We start from the raw sequence: 12,214 nt of genomic DNA, 5'->3' as shown, positions 1-12,214 counted from the left end.
GCTCCAAATTCAGTAAGTAGACCATATGGTAGTTGTTATTGCCAAACAAATGCCTTGAGCTCCAAATTCAATAAGTGGACTATATGATAGTTGTTATTGCCAAACAAATGCCAAGGATGGAGGAGGAAGAAACCATTGTGACGAAAAAAAGGACCTCTACTAAAGAGAACATCACCCCTCAATAATCAAGTTTCATGCTTCTTTTGTTTTTTTAAATAATAATCTTATAAATAAAATTGGAGTAAAATAAAATATCTAAATAACATTTTTTAATATATTACCATTTATTTAATTTCCCAAATAATAAACTACCAATCATGGACTTTGTATAATTTATCTTCTCTATATAATATTTTCTCATTAATGACATTCTGATACACTATATCAAATATTTAATAAATAAAAATGTGTATATATGAAGTTAGATATGATCACGGTTTTATGAGAAAAAGTTGTATAAATAATATCGTGATAAAATAATTTAATTTATATATTATTAATGTTAAATATTATATTATGGTCTATCTTTTCATCTGATCTTGATGATGAACCACACTTATTTGTTCTTTCTTTTATGTAATTTCTACTGAAAAACTTTACTTGAAACAATAAATCTATTTATACCTTTAAAATGCATTTTCAATAACAATTCTAATTATTCTTAAAAATAATAAATATATTTATACATTCCAAAACAAATTTTTAATAACAAAATAATAAAATTTAACCAATTTTTTTTTTTACCGATTCCAATCAAATATTACAAAACATAAAATAGTTAAACAACACTTATTTTATTTTCCTTTTTAAACTACGTACAAACACATGGTATTGTCATCCATTAACACGACAATTAGCACGTAAAATTCACTCATTAGCAGCCGCCGATCCGGCCAACAACACGTGATGGGAGGAAACCTCAGCCCTCGGGCCAGCAAGAGCGCCGAGATCCACAGACATTCTTTGCATATATTGACACAACATCAACGACCCACAGGAAATATCTGTGAAAATCTGCTGCCAAAGGAACGAACATGACAGCTTCTGGAGTACTTGTTTGAATGCATGGTAATTAATAATTAGTGTGTTATTAATTTATTAATGTGCTGCTGGATTGTATATGTTTATTATTAAATTTAAACAAATATATTATTTAATTATAAAAATATACACCTCCACTCATACAACCTAATTCATTAATGGATAAATATTAGTTAATACTCCCTTCATCATTCATTTTTCTGTATGTATATGTATTGTATACGGATTCCATTAAAAGGCTGCGGTTCTCCATTGATTATTCTTGGATTTGAGATCTCCTTGTTTTGGTTTGCGCGAATAAGACGGTTGGTGATGATATTTGGAGACAGAGGTGTGTGCACACGGAAGCAATCTACATGGGGATTTTGTTAGTCTAATAATGACAACAAACGCCTCAAGCAGGAACATTATGAATAGCCACATGGAATTTCAACGGCAAATTGGTTATGATTAAAATGTTGGTATAATCCATGATCGTAGATTAAAATGTTTGTATAATGCATGGTCGTAGTTTAATTAGCTTATCAATTTGCTTTGAAAAGTATGGGAATTTTATTAAGATTTTGATAAAATTTGGTAGGGATTTTTGTAAATCCAAGTTGTTTTGTTTTGTTTTGTTTTTTTTTTCTTTTTCTTTTTAACGAAAAAAAACATGATTTATATTCATATAAAAGATATCTACAGAAGAGGAAATGAACTATAACATATATATGCAGAAAATATTAGCTGTAAACAGTGCCAGCCGAAAAGCATAGTATCAAAATTCTCTTGATGAAGGAAATGTGAGAAGCATGGACAAATAGAGTTTAGCCATATACTCATGGATATATATACTAGACCATACTAGAATAAGCCATCCCATCAAAAGTAGAAAGTCAAGGAAAGACCGACATACCTTTTATGAAGAGGAAATAGCCTATGAAGCATAGGAAGACAAAAACCAAAAGGAAAACTAGGTATTCGGAAGGGAGAAATCTTCTATCTGATATGTTGTAGCTTGTATTTGAACCTCCATTTTCCATGAACCACGCTTTATTGCAAGGCTCTTCTTTGACAAGTCATCTGCCCGAGAATTCAGTGACCTGTCCACATGATTGATTGTGTAATCCGGTTTGTTGTTCCATAAAATTTTAATCCTGTTCATCCATCTAGATAACATAGGATTCTTGTTGGATAATTTCCCTGAAGCCTGTTCTATTAGGATTTTGGAATCCCCATATATCTGAAGCATTTGAATATTCAGGAAGGAGCTGAACTGAAGAAGGCCCGCCAATGCCATTGCCTCAGCCTTATTATTTGAACCAAAACCACCATTCCAATAAATGGAGAAATGTAGATCTTCATACATCGATATGAAAACACCACATGCACATGAACCCCGTTGTGCAGCTTCGTCGAAAAAGGCTCGCGGATAACTCATCAAAATCTTCGTGTGATACTTTGAAATTCTAGATTTGCTTGTGGACAACTTCTTAGGGATAGAATTGTACATCGAAATGATCTGCTCAAACACAGGCATTTGTTCTTCTATCCCATCTCGGAATATAGTTTGTTCCTTCGCTTCCAAACTGTCCATAAGAGGAGAAGAGGAATTGATTTGTAAGATACATTCTACGAGCTCCACCAACGTAAAGGCTCTTGTATAGCTGTGTGACCCACCAAACTAAAACCAAAGAATACTGTTAGATCCCTCCATAACTGATAAGTATAGCTACATGTAAGGAAAATATGATTGTTGTTTTCTTCCCCTTTTTTGCATAATAGGCATATACTTGGTCCTGACTAGTTCCTTTTTTGTAGATTCTCCCAAGTTAGATTTTTGTTGTGAAAAACGAGCTAGGAGAAATGTATGATTTTGTTTGCCACCCCCGTTTTCCACAGTGATAAGGGAAAGATGTGCTAAAAAGGGAGGGGGATTGCTTTTGCCAGAACTAAATAGATATCTTTGACTTTTATATCATCCCACCCCTTAATCCCTCTCCATCTTAGATAGTCATAAACATCATGATAAGGGGCCCATTGCTGAGCAAGATCTTCACTAAGGCCCAAACCTTGAAAGTTCTTCCATATAGGGATGCCTCCCTGCCACTCTTCTATTAGTTGACTCCATGTAAAGATCCCGTTTCTGTGTAGAGCCATTATGATGGAAGTTGGAATAATAAAATTCTCCCCCGATCCTATGATATGATCATATCCAATATACACATCCCTTCCATTCTGGACATTCCAAAATAGGTTTTTGAGGAAAAAAGATTCAATTTTACGAAAGCTTTGCCAAATTGCAGATCCATGTGATTTTCCGATTATACCTTCCCTATACTAGAATATGAGGTTGTTGGGTCCCCATTACTATTGTAGTTATACCCCCTATTTATATTGTTGTGCCCCTATTACCCCCATATTGTTATTTCTGTGCCCCATAGAATCCCTCTATTGTTATTTTTGTGGCTTTATATTATTATTGTTAGGTCGACTGGATTATATTGTGACTCCTTAGACTCCTATATATAGAAAGGAGGTTTTGTCATTTATATCATCCAAGAATTGTTCATTTATGTAATGTAAAGGAGGTTGCCCCCTCGAAGAGGCTGAATTCTAAGGCGTGGATCTCTCTTTTCTATCTTTTTGTGAGCTGGTTTCATAACATTTGGTATCAGAGCTTTGGATTCTAGGGTTTCGCTGCTCCAAACAGGTCATCGTGGCATTTTCGCTATAACTTTTTTTCTGTGATGTTTCAGAAGTTGCAAAAGAAACCCACTTGAGAAGAATTGGCGCTGAACCTTGGGTCCGAATTTCAGAGCTTTTCGCGTGATATGTTCGGAGATATGATCTGAGGAAGTTGGCCTTTTTGAAGACTCCTGAATTACATTCAAAACAGGTGACCTGGGGAAAATCGTCATAACTCGCTCTCTGAGGATCGGATTGAAATTTCGTAAAAAGGTACAGAAAGAGGACGGACTTTAGTTTCTTGTATGTGTGTTTCAGATTCAAAGGTTGAAACAGTGACTCGTGGCACGTCGTACAAGTTTGCTCTACTGAACCAGTCTAAAAGCAAGTCACTGTGGGAGATTTCACATAACTCTTCCTTGGAGAATCCAATTTGGCTCAGACTTGTGGCATTGGAAAGAGGACGCAGAGGGCTACTGCAGGTAGAAATTTCAGAACTGGATGATTCGAAATTACAGAGATACATCAGATTCAATATCAGGCTTCTATAAAGTGAAAAATGTGTGTAGTTTTTATTTTTATTTTTGTGTAAGCTTGGTTTAACGGAATTCAAAGGGCATAGTAAAACATTATTATCGGTAACTGATGCCCCGAGGAAAGAAAATGCAAACACCTAGTAAGGAACCTGAAAGCTCTAGCATGACTCATGAAGAAGAGGAAGAAATGCTACATGATATATCAAAATTACAAGAACAAGTGCAACAAATGTCACGCTCACAAAAGCTAACAGAAGCTAAGATAAGTGGCGTGGAATCTAAGATAAATGGCGTGGAATCTAAGGTAAATAGCGTGGAATCTAAGATAAAGGGCATGGAAGCTAAGATGGATGGCATGGAAGCTAAAGTGAATGGCATGGACGCTAAAATTGATGGCATGGATGATAAGATGGATGAATTGAAGAAGTTGCTACAAGAAATGGTCACTAATGGTGAAAAGGTAGTAAAGGAAACTCATGATGAGAACAAAAGAAATGTTAATCATGATTCCATAGACTCTAATGTTGGATCGAAGACTCACCATGTTCCAAAAATCGATATGAGGAAGTTTGATGGCAAGGATCCCGCCACATGGATATTACAGATGGAGCAATTCTTCGATCTCAATAATGTGCAAAACACACAAAAGGTACGTATGGAAACTTTATATTTGGAACCAAATCAGTTTGTATGGTATCAATGGCTTTGTTCTCGTAAACAATTTATCACTTGGGCAATTTTTACGGAAGAATTGATAGCACATTATGAGGATACAAAAAGCAACACTTTTTTTAGCCAATTGATAAGTCTCAAACAAAAGGGTTCAATAATGGAGCACATTGAGGAGTTCCAAAAATTGAACATAAGGGTAAAAGATATTCCAGAGGAGCATAGGATTGATGTGTTCATAGGGTCTTTAAAGGATAATATCCAACATGATGTGCGCCTTTGGGAACCTGATTCATTAGAGAAGGCATTCAGGTTAGCAAGAAAAATGGAAAGCAAAATTATGGCAACTAGGAAGCATACCGTTCACAACTATAAAGACGGAAGTGTTGTTGCCCATAGTCTTCCACAACCTACAAGTTGACACCACAACAATTGGAAGAAAAAAGAGCAAAAGGGCTTTGTTACAATTGTGATAGCAAATACACAAAAGGTCATAAGTGTGCTGAGAAGAAATTATTCTACATAGATTGTGAAGAGGAAGAAGAAAAGGAGCAAGAAAGGTCAAAAGAAGAGGATATATTCCAGGAACAAAGCCTAGATGAAGAACAAATAAATCCGACCATATCTTGTAATGCATTGGCGGGAATTACCACTCCTCAAACCATCAAGATAGAAGGACAAATCAAGAAGAAAAAGGTAATAGTGTTGATTGATTCAGGAAGCACCCACAATTTTATTCATTGTAGGGTAGCAAAAGAATTGAATTGCTTCCTATATCCAGCACCAGAGTGTCAAGTGATGATTGCAAATGGAGGAACAATAAATTGTTCTGGAAAGTGCCATAATATCAAGCTATCCATGGGAGAATATGTATTGACTAGCCCAATGCTTTCCATTCCAATGGGAGGTGCTGATGTTGTACTAGGAGTCCAATGGCTACAATCCTTGGGTACAATAGCTTTTAATTTTCAAGAACTTTTCATGAAATTTTCTGTGGAAGGAAAGGAAGTTGAATTAAGGGGTATTGCAGGGAAACCAGGAAAGATAATCAGCTCTAATGGCATGACAAAGCTTCTAAAAAAGGAGCAAAGAGGTGTAATTGCACAATTATGTTCGCTAGATGTTTCCACATTGGAATCATCTATTTCTCCAGATCTCCAAAAAGTCCTGGACAATCATTCCAAGGTATTTGAGACTCCCAAAGGTCTCCCACCTATGCGTGATCATGATCATGCTATTCATCTGATTCCAGGAAGTGTTCCTCCAAACATCAGGCCGTACAGATATCCATATGTCCAAAAAAGTGAAATTGAACGTATGGTTGCAGAAATGCTAGAGGCTGGTATAATTCAACCGAGTCAAAGTTCTTTCTCAGCTCCAGTAGTATTGGTGCACAAGAAGGATGGATCATGGCGCATGTGTCCAGATTATAGGGAGCTCAACAAGCTCACTATTAAAGATAAGTTCCCCATTCCTGTTATTGATGAATTACTGGATGAATTGCATGGATCAATTTACTTCACCAAGTTGGATCTTCGTTCGGGATATCATCAAATCAGAATGAAGATTGAAGACATTCCGAAAATAGCATTTAGAACTCATGAGGGTCATTATGAATTTTTGGTCATGCCTTTTGGCCTTACCAATGCACCTTCAACATTTCAAGGTTTGATGAATTCAATTTTCAAACCATTCCTTAGAAAATTTGTGTTAGTATTTTTTGATGATATACTAATCTACAGCAAGTCTTGGAAGGATCATGTTGAACATGTTGACAGGGTGCTACAACTATTGGAGGAGAAACAATTATATGCAAAAAGATCCAAATGTTTCTTTGGAGTCCAGGAGGTGGAATATTTGGGTCATATTGTATCTCATGAAGGAGTTAAGGTAGACCCTAGCAAAATTAAAGCCATTAAGGAATGGAAAATCCCCACATCCATAAAGCATCTGCGAGGATTTCTTGGGTTGACAGGGTATTATCGCAAGTTTGTTAAGAATTATGGGAGAATAGCAGCACCTCTAACAACATTATTGAAGAAAGATTCATTTTCATGGACTTCGGAAGCAACAAAGGCCTTTGAACATCTTAAAGAGGCAATGTGCCAAGCACCGGTCTTAGCTACGCACGGACTTCACAAAAACCTTTATTGTGGAATGTGATGCTTCAGGAAATGGAATTGGTGCTGTTCTAATGCAAGATGAAAGACCCATTGCTTTTGAAAGTCGTCCAATCAAGGGAAAGTTTTTAAACAAAGCTATTTATGAGAAGGAAATGTTGGCAATACTCCATGCACTTAAGAAATGGCGACCCTACCTAATGGGAAGACACTTCAAGGTAAAAACGGATCATGATAGCCTTAAATACTTTTTAGAACAAAGATTATCCTCTGAAGAGCAACAAAAGTGGGTCACAAAGATGTTGGGTTATGACTTTGAAATCATCTACAAAAAAGGGAAGCAAAATGTGGTGGCAGATGCACTCTCAAGAAAGGATGAGGATGTGGAAGCATTGTTGTGTGCCATTTCTATTATCCAACCAGATTGGATAAACGAAGCAAGGGAGGAATGGAAGAATGACGAAGAAGTGTGGGCACTTATTCAAAAGCTACAACAAGATTCCAGTACTTCTGATACATTTAGCTGGCAAAATGATTCGTTATGGTACAAAGATCGCTTATACCTCTGTAAGAATTCCCAGCTAAAACAAAAGATTCTTATGGAATTGCACACTTCTCCCTTAGGAGGGCACTCAGGATTTTTAAAAACTTACCACAGGGTTAAGAAGGAATTTTTTTGGGATGGCCTTAAATCAGATATTCAAAAGTTTGTGGCGGAATGTTTGGTTTGCCAGCAAAATAAAGTTGAAACAATTAAGACACCAGGTCTATTACAACCTTTATCCATTCCAAGCCAACGTTGGGAGGAGGTTTCAATGGATTTTATCACAGGTTTACCCAAGTCTGAGGGAAAGAGTGTCATCATGGTGGTAGTTGACAGACTTACCAAGTATGCACACTTTTGTGCATTATCACATCCATTTAAAGCCAGTACAGTTTCTACTGCATTTATGGAAACAGTTCAAAAGCTACATGGAAACCCAAAGATTATTGTAAGTGACAGAGATCCCATTTTCACTGGAAATTTTTGGACAGAATTATTTTCTTGTCTTGGTACTCAGTTAGCTCATAGCTCATCTTATCATCCTCAATCTGATGGGCAAACTGAGATAGTAAACAAATGTTTGGAAGGATATCTTCGTTGCTTTGTATCTGATAAACAGACACAATGGGTCAAATGGTTGCCTCTAGCTGAATGGTGGTATAACACTTCCTTCCATACAACAACAAAAATGACCCCATTTATGGCACTTTATGGGTATCAACCACCATCCATCACATCATATTTAAGAGAAAATTCTAAGGTTCAGGCAGTGGAACATCACATCGAACATCAACAACAAGTCCTCCAACTCTTAAAGGATAACCTCGTGTTGGCACAAAATAGAATGAAACAACAGGCAGATCAACATCGCAGTGAAAGAAGTTTTGATGTAGGTGATTGGGTATTCCTACGGCTACAACCATATAAGCAAATGTCCCTAAAGCAAGCTAAGAAGGATAATAAATTATCACCAAAGTATTATGGTCCGTACAAGGTGTTGGAAAAGATTGGTACTATGGCATACAAATTGGAGCTTCCTGCAGCTTCTCGATTGCACCCAGTTTTCCATGTTTCATGTTTAAAGAAGGTTATAGGTGACAAGCTCCCAATTCAAACAATATTGCCAGAACTTGACGAGGAAGGAAAAATTATATTGGAACCAGAAGCAATCACAGAAACAAGAACTCGACAGCTACGAAATCGATCAATTTCAGAGTATCTTATCAAGTGGAAGAACTTATCCGCTGAAGATTCCACATGGGAGGATGAGAATTTTATGCAGAAGTATCCAAAACTGCTCAAGCGTTGAGGACAACACTTTTTTGAAGGAGAGGGGCATGTTGGGTCCCTATAATACTAGTGATTACCCCATTACTATTGTAGTTATACCCCCTATTTATATTGTTGTGCCCCTATTACCCCCATATTGTTATTTCTGTGCCCCATAGAATCCCTCTATTGTTATTTTTGTGGCTTTATATTATTATTGTTAGGTCGGCTGGATTATATTGTGACCCCTTAGACTCCTATATATAGAAAGGAGGTTTTGTCATTTGTATCATCCAAGAATTGTTCATTTATGTAATGTAAAGGAGGTTGCCCCCTCAAAGAGGCTGAATTCTAAGGCGTGGATCTCTCTTTTCTATCTTTTTGTGAGCTGGTTTCATAACAGAGGTCTTTATTCCCCATGTACTTCTTTCTGATGGTGGAGCTCCAAAAAATGTCCCCATTTATGCTCCTCCAAATGGATTTGCATAAGAGGGCTTTGCCAAAATTCCTAATGTCCATAATTCCCCAACCTCCCAAAACTTTTGGTAAGGAAATTTTCGAAAGACTAGTCAGGTGAAATTTTCTTTTTTCCTTACTTCCTCCCCATATAAAATTTTCCATGAGCCTGTTCAATATAGAAATAACTCCAGAAGGGAAATAGTATAAATGGGCCCAATAAACTGTTATCTGGGCCAGAACAGATTGAGCCAGAACCGCTCTGCCTGCTATGGATAGACACTTAAACTCCCATCCTTCAATTCTTTTGAAGAAACGATCCGATAACCACATCCAATCGGCTTTTTATAACCTGCATGTTTGAGATGAAAACCCAAATATTTTAAGCCATCCTTTATGGGCTTTATTCCAATATTGAACAAAGAACTCAGAAAATCCAAAGATTCCTTGTCTTCAACATCAAAAAAGAAAGAAGATTTTCCTTCATTTATATGGATTCCTGAGGCTCTTTGAAATTTTTTTAGAATGCCATGAATGCATTCCCAAGAAAGTCTGCAGAGCATGCCGAAAATCATGATGTCATCCACAAATAAACTGTGGGAAATAAAATTCCCACGACATATCATTAATGGCCTGTGTTGGTTATCTTTAACTCCTCTGTTAATATGTAGACTTAAAGAATCCATTGCAAGGATGAAAAGAAGAGGGGACAGGGAACATCCCTGTCGAAGACCCCTGGCAGCTAAGAAAAAATTTGTTGGTAGGCCATTAATAAGGACAACAAAATTGACATTCTCCACGCAGGCCATTATCCAACTTATGCATTCATTTTTTAGTCCTATTTTGCATAGAATACATCTTAGAAAGCCCCAATCAAGGCTATCATATGCTTTCTTTAAATCTAATTGAAGGATTGCTGCATCCAGCTTTTTAGTATGTAATGAATGTAAACTCTCCTGTGTGTTGGCCACAGCCTCAATGATATTCCTGTTCTTAAGAAAGCCATGTTGTTCTAGTGATATGAAATTAGACAAAGTCCCACGGATTCTATTAGCAATAATCTTTGAGATAATTTTGTATATTGCATTACAAAGAGAGATTGGTCTAAAGTCTGAGAAAGCATTAGCTTTTTTCTTTTTAGGAATAAGAGCTATGTAAGTAGATGAGATATGGGGATGGATAGACCCCTTCAGCCTCGATTCCTCCACCATTGCCAGGATGTCTTTCTTGAGAAGTTCAAAAAAATGGATGTAAAACTCAATAGTCCAGCCATCTGGGCCAGGACTTTTATCTTTTTTGAAGGACTTCATAACTTGAAAAAGCTCATCTTCTGACATAGGCTGGGAAAAGGAATTATTTTGTTCATCCAAAAACATAGTGGGGAAAGGATCAATCCCCCATAAGATGTCCTCCATCTACAATTTTCGTCCCTTTTGTAAGATTTTCCAAAATGAGCCACTGCCTCCTTAGAGTGAAGCATGATTCCCCTATCAGACTGGATTTCCCAAATAGAGTTGATTTCCCTCCTATTGTTCGCAAATCTGTGGAAAAACTTTGTGTTCTTGTCTCCTTCTTTCAGCCATAACTCCCTACTCTTCAACCTCCAAGAAGCTTCCTTAATTGCAAGTAAATTGTGTCTTTTCTTTTCCAATTCATGTATACTACTACGAACCTGAAGAGAGATATTTCCTTCTTTCAATTTATTTGCTAAAGCATCCAGATTCCCTTGTATCTCTTTCAAAGCATCCCTGTTGGATTTTTTATTTTTCCCCTGCCAAGCCTTAACCTTTACCTTTAGATCACGAAAATTATCCAAAAGTGATTTGGATGCAGATATATTCTCCTTCGGATTGCTAGTAAGCCAAATTTTTTTAACAAAGTCATTAAACTCCTCATCCTCTAGCCAAACTCTATTGAATTTAAATGGAAGACCCTTCTTGAAACTCCTTTTTCCCCATTGTAAGGAAATTGGTCTATGATCAGATATAAAACAGTTTATAATATTAGATATTGGCCTACCCATATGGACCAACAGATTGTCAGATATCAAAAACCTGTCCAGTCTTTTGGCAAGATAGGAAGCACCAAGTCTTCCATTGTCCCATGTAGGACCCATTAGTTGAGGGGAAACATCAATCATGTTGTGATGGAGGATAGCCCCTTTTATAAAACCAGCTAAAGGGTCCACCTTCCTGCCCCCACCCCAGACTTCATCACTGCACAAAGTACAGTTTAAGTCACCCCCTATGAGAAGAGAGTCTAGTTCCAAAAATTCTGAGGACAAAAACCTGTTCCAGAAGGGACGTCGTTCCTTATACGGGGCATATATATTTAACACATGAATGGAACCAGATAGACCCCGAATATTTGCAAGCAAAAGAATACCCGCAAAACATTTATACGCCTTAGCCGATATCCATAAAGGATTCCATAGGATTACTAGTCCCCCCGATAAACCACTTGCATCAGTTGCTACAATATGCCAGAGAGGAAACATACGCCAGAAATATCTGATAGAGACATCAACAGCATGCATTGTCTCTTGAATTAGAATTATATTAGGATGATTAGAAGAGAGAATCTCCTTGAGGGCTAAGAATTTCTGGTCCGCCCCTAGACCCCTTATGTTCATTGAAATGATGTGAGTCATGTTAGACAATCTCTGGCCTTTCTTGCTCCAAGGGGCCCATTTTCTGAGAGGTCAATTATAGGAATATCTATCAATGTGTGGTCCAAGTTCCGAGTAGAGTCTTCCATTCTACCACGGAAGTGTCTGGAACCTTTGTTCTGCTTTCTTCTGACTGTGATGTTCCTTGCAGAATTTGGACTAATATGGGGAGAAGAAACCGAACCAGGTTTATGAATAGTAAGAGGACAGAGGTCTAGAGATTTCTTCTTCAAAAGGATGTCCA

The 12,214-nt window shown here is 37.1% G+C and overlaps 1 protein-coding gene across 1 annotated transcript; it reads right to left on the bottom strand.

The window, feature by feature from the left end:
- Positions 1–1,993: 1,993 nt before the first annotated feature.
- LOC149223506 (uncharacterized) lies at positions 1,994–2,617 on the bottom strand. Its single transcript, XM_089387927.1, has one exon. The coding sequence runs from the start codon at positions 2,615–2,617 to the stop codon at positions 1,994–1,996; it is 624 nt and encodes a 207-aa protein (XP_089244053.1).
- Positions 2,618–12,214: the final 9,597 nt, after the last annotated feature.

The sequence above is a fragment of the Pinus tabuliformis genome, chromosome Q, assembly GCF_031772625.1.
Source record: "Pinus tabuliformis cultivar Carrire ecotype Pingquan chromosome Q, CPIR1, whole genome shotgun sequence".
Classification (NCBI taxonomy): Eukaryota; Viridiplantae; Streptophyta; class Pinopsida; order Pinales; family Pinaceae; genus Pinus; species Pinus tabuliformis.
Note: the sequence above shows the minus strand (reverse complement) of the source record. Positions and strands in the feature narration are given on the sequence as shown.

Bases quoted from the DNA above. Each gene is read 5' to 3' on its own strand.
- LOC149223506 (XM_089387927.1), bottom strand. From the start codon at position 2,617: ATGGACAGTTTGGAAGCGAAGGAACAAACTATATTCCGAGATGGGATA.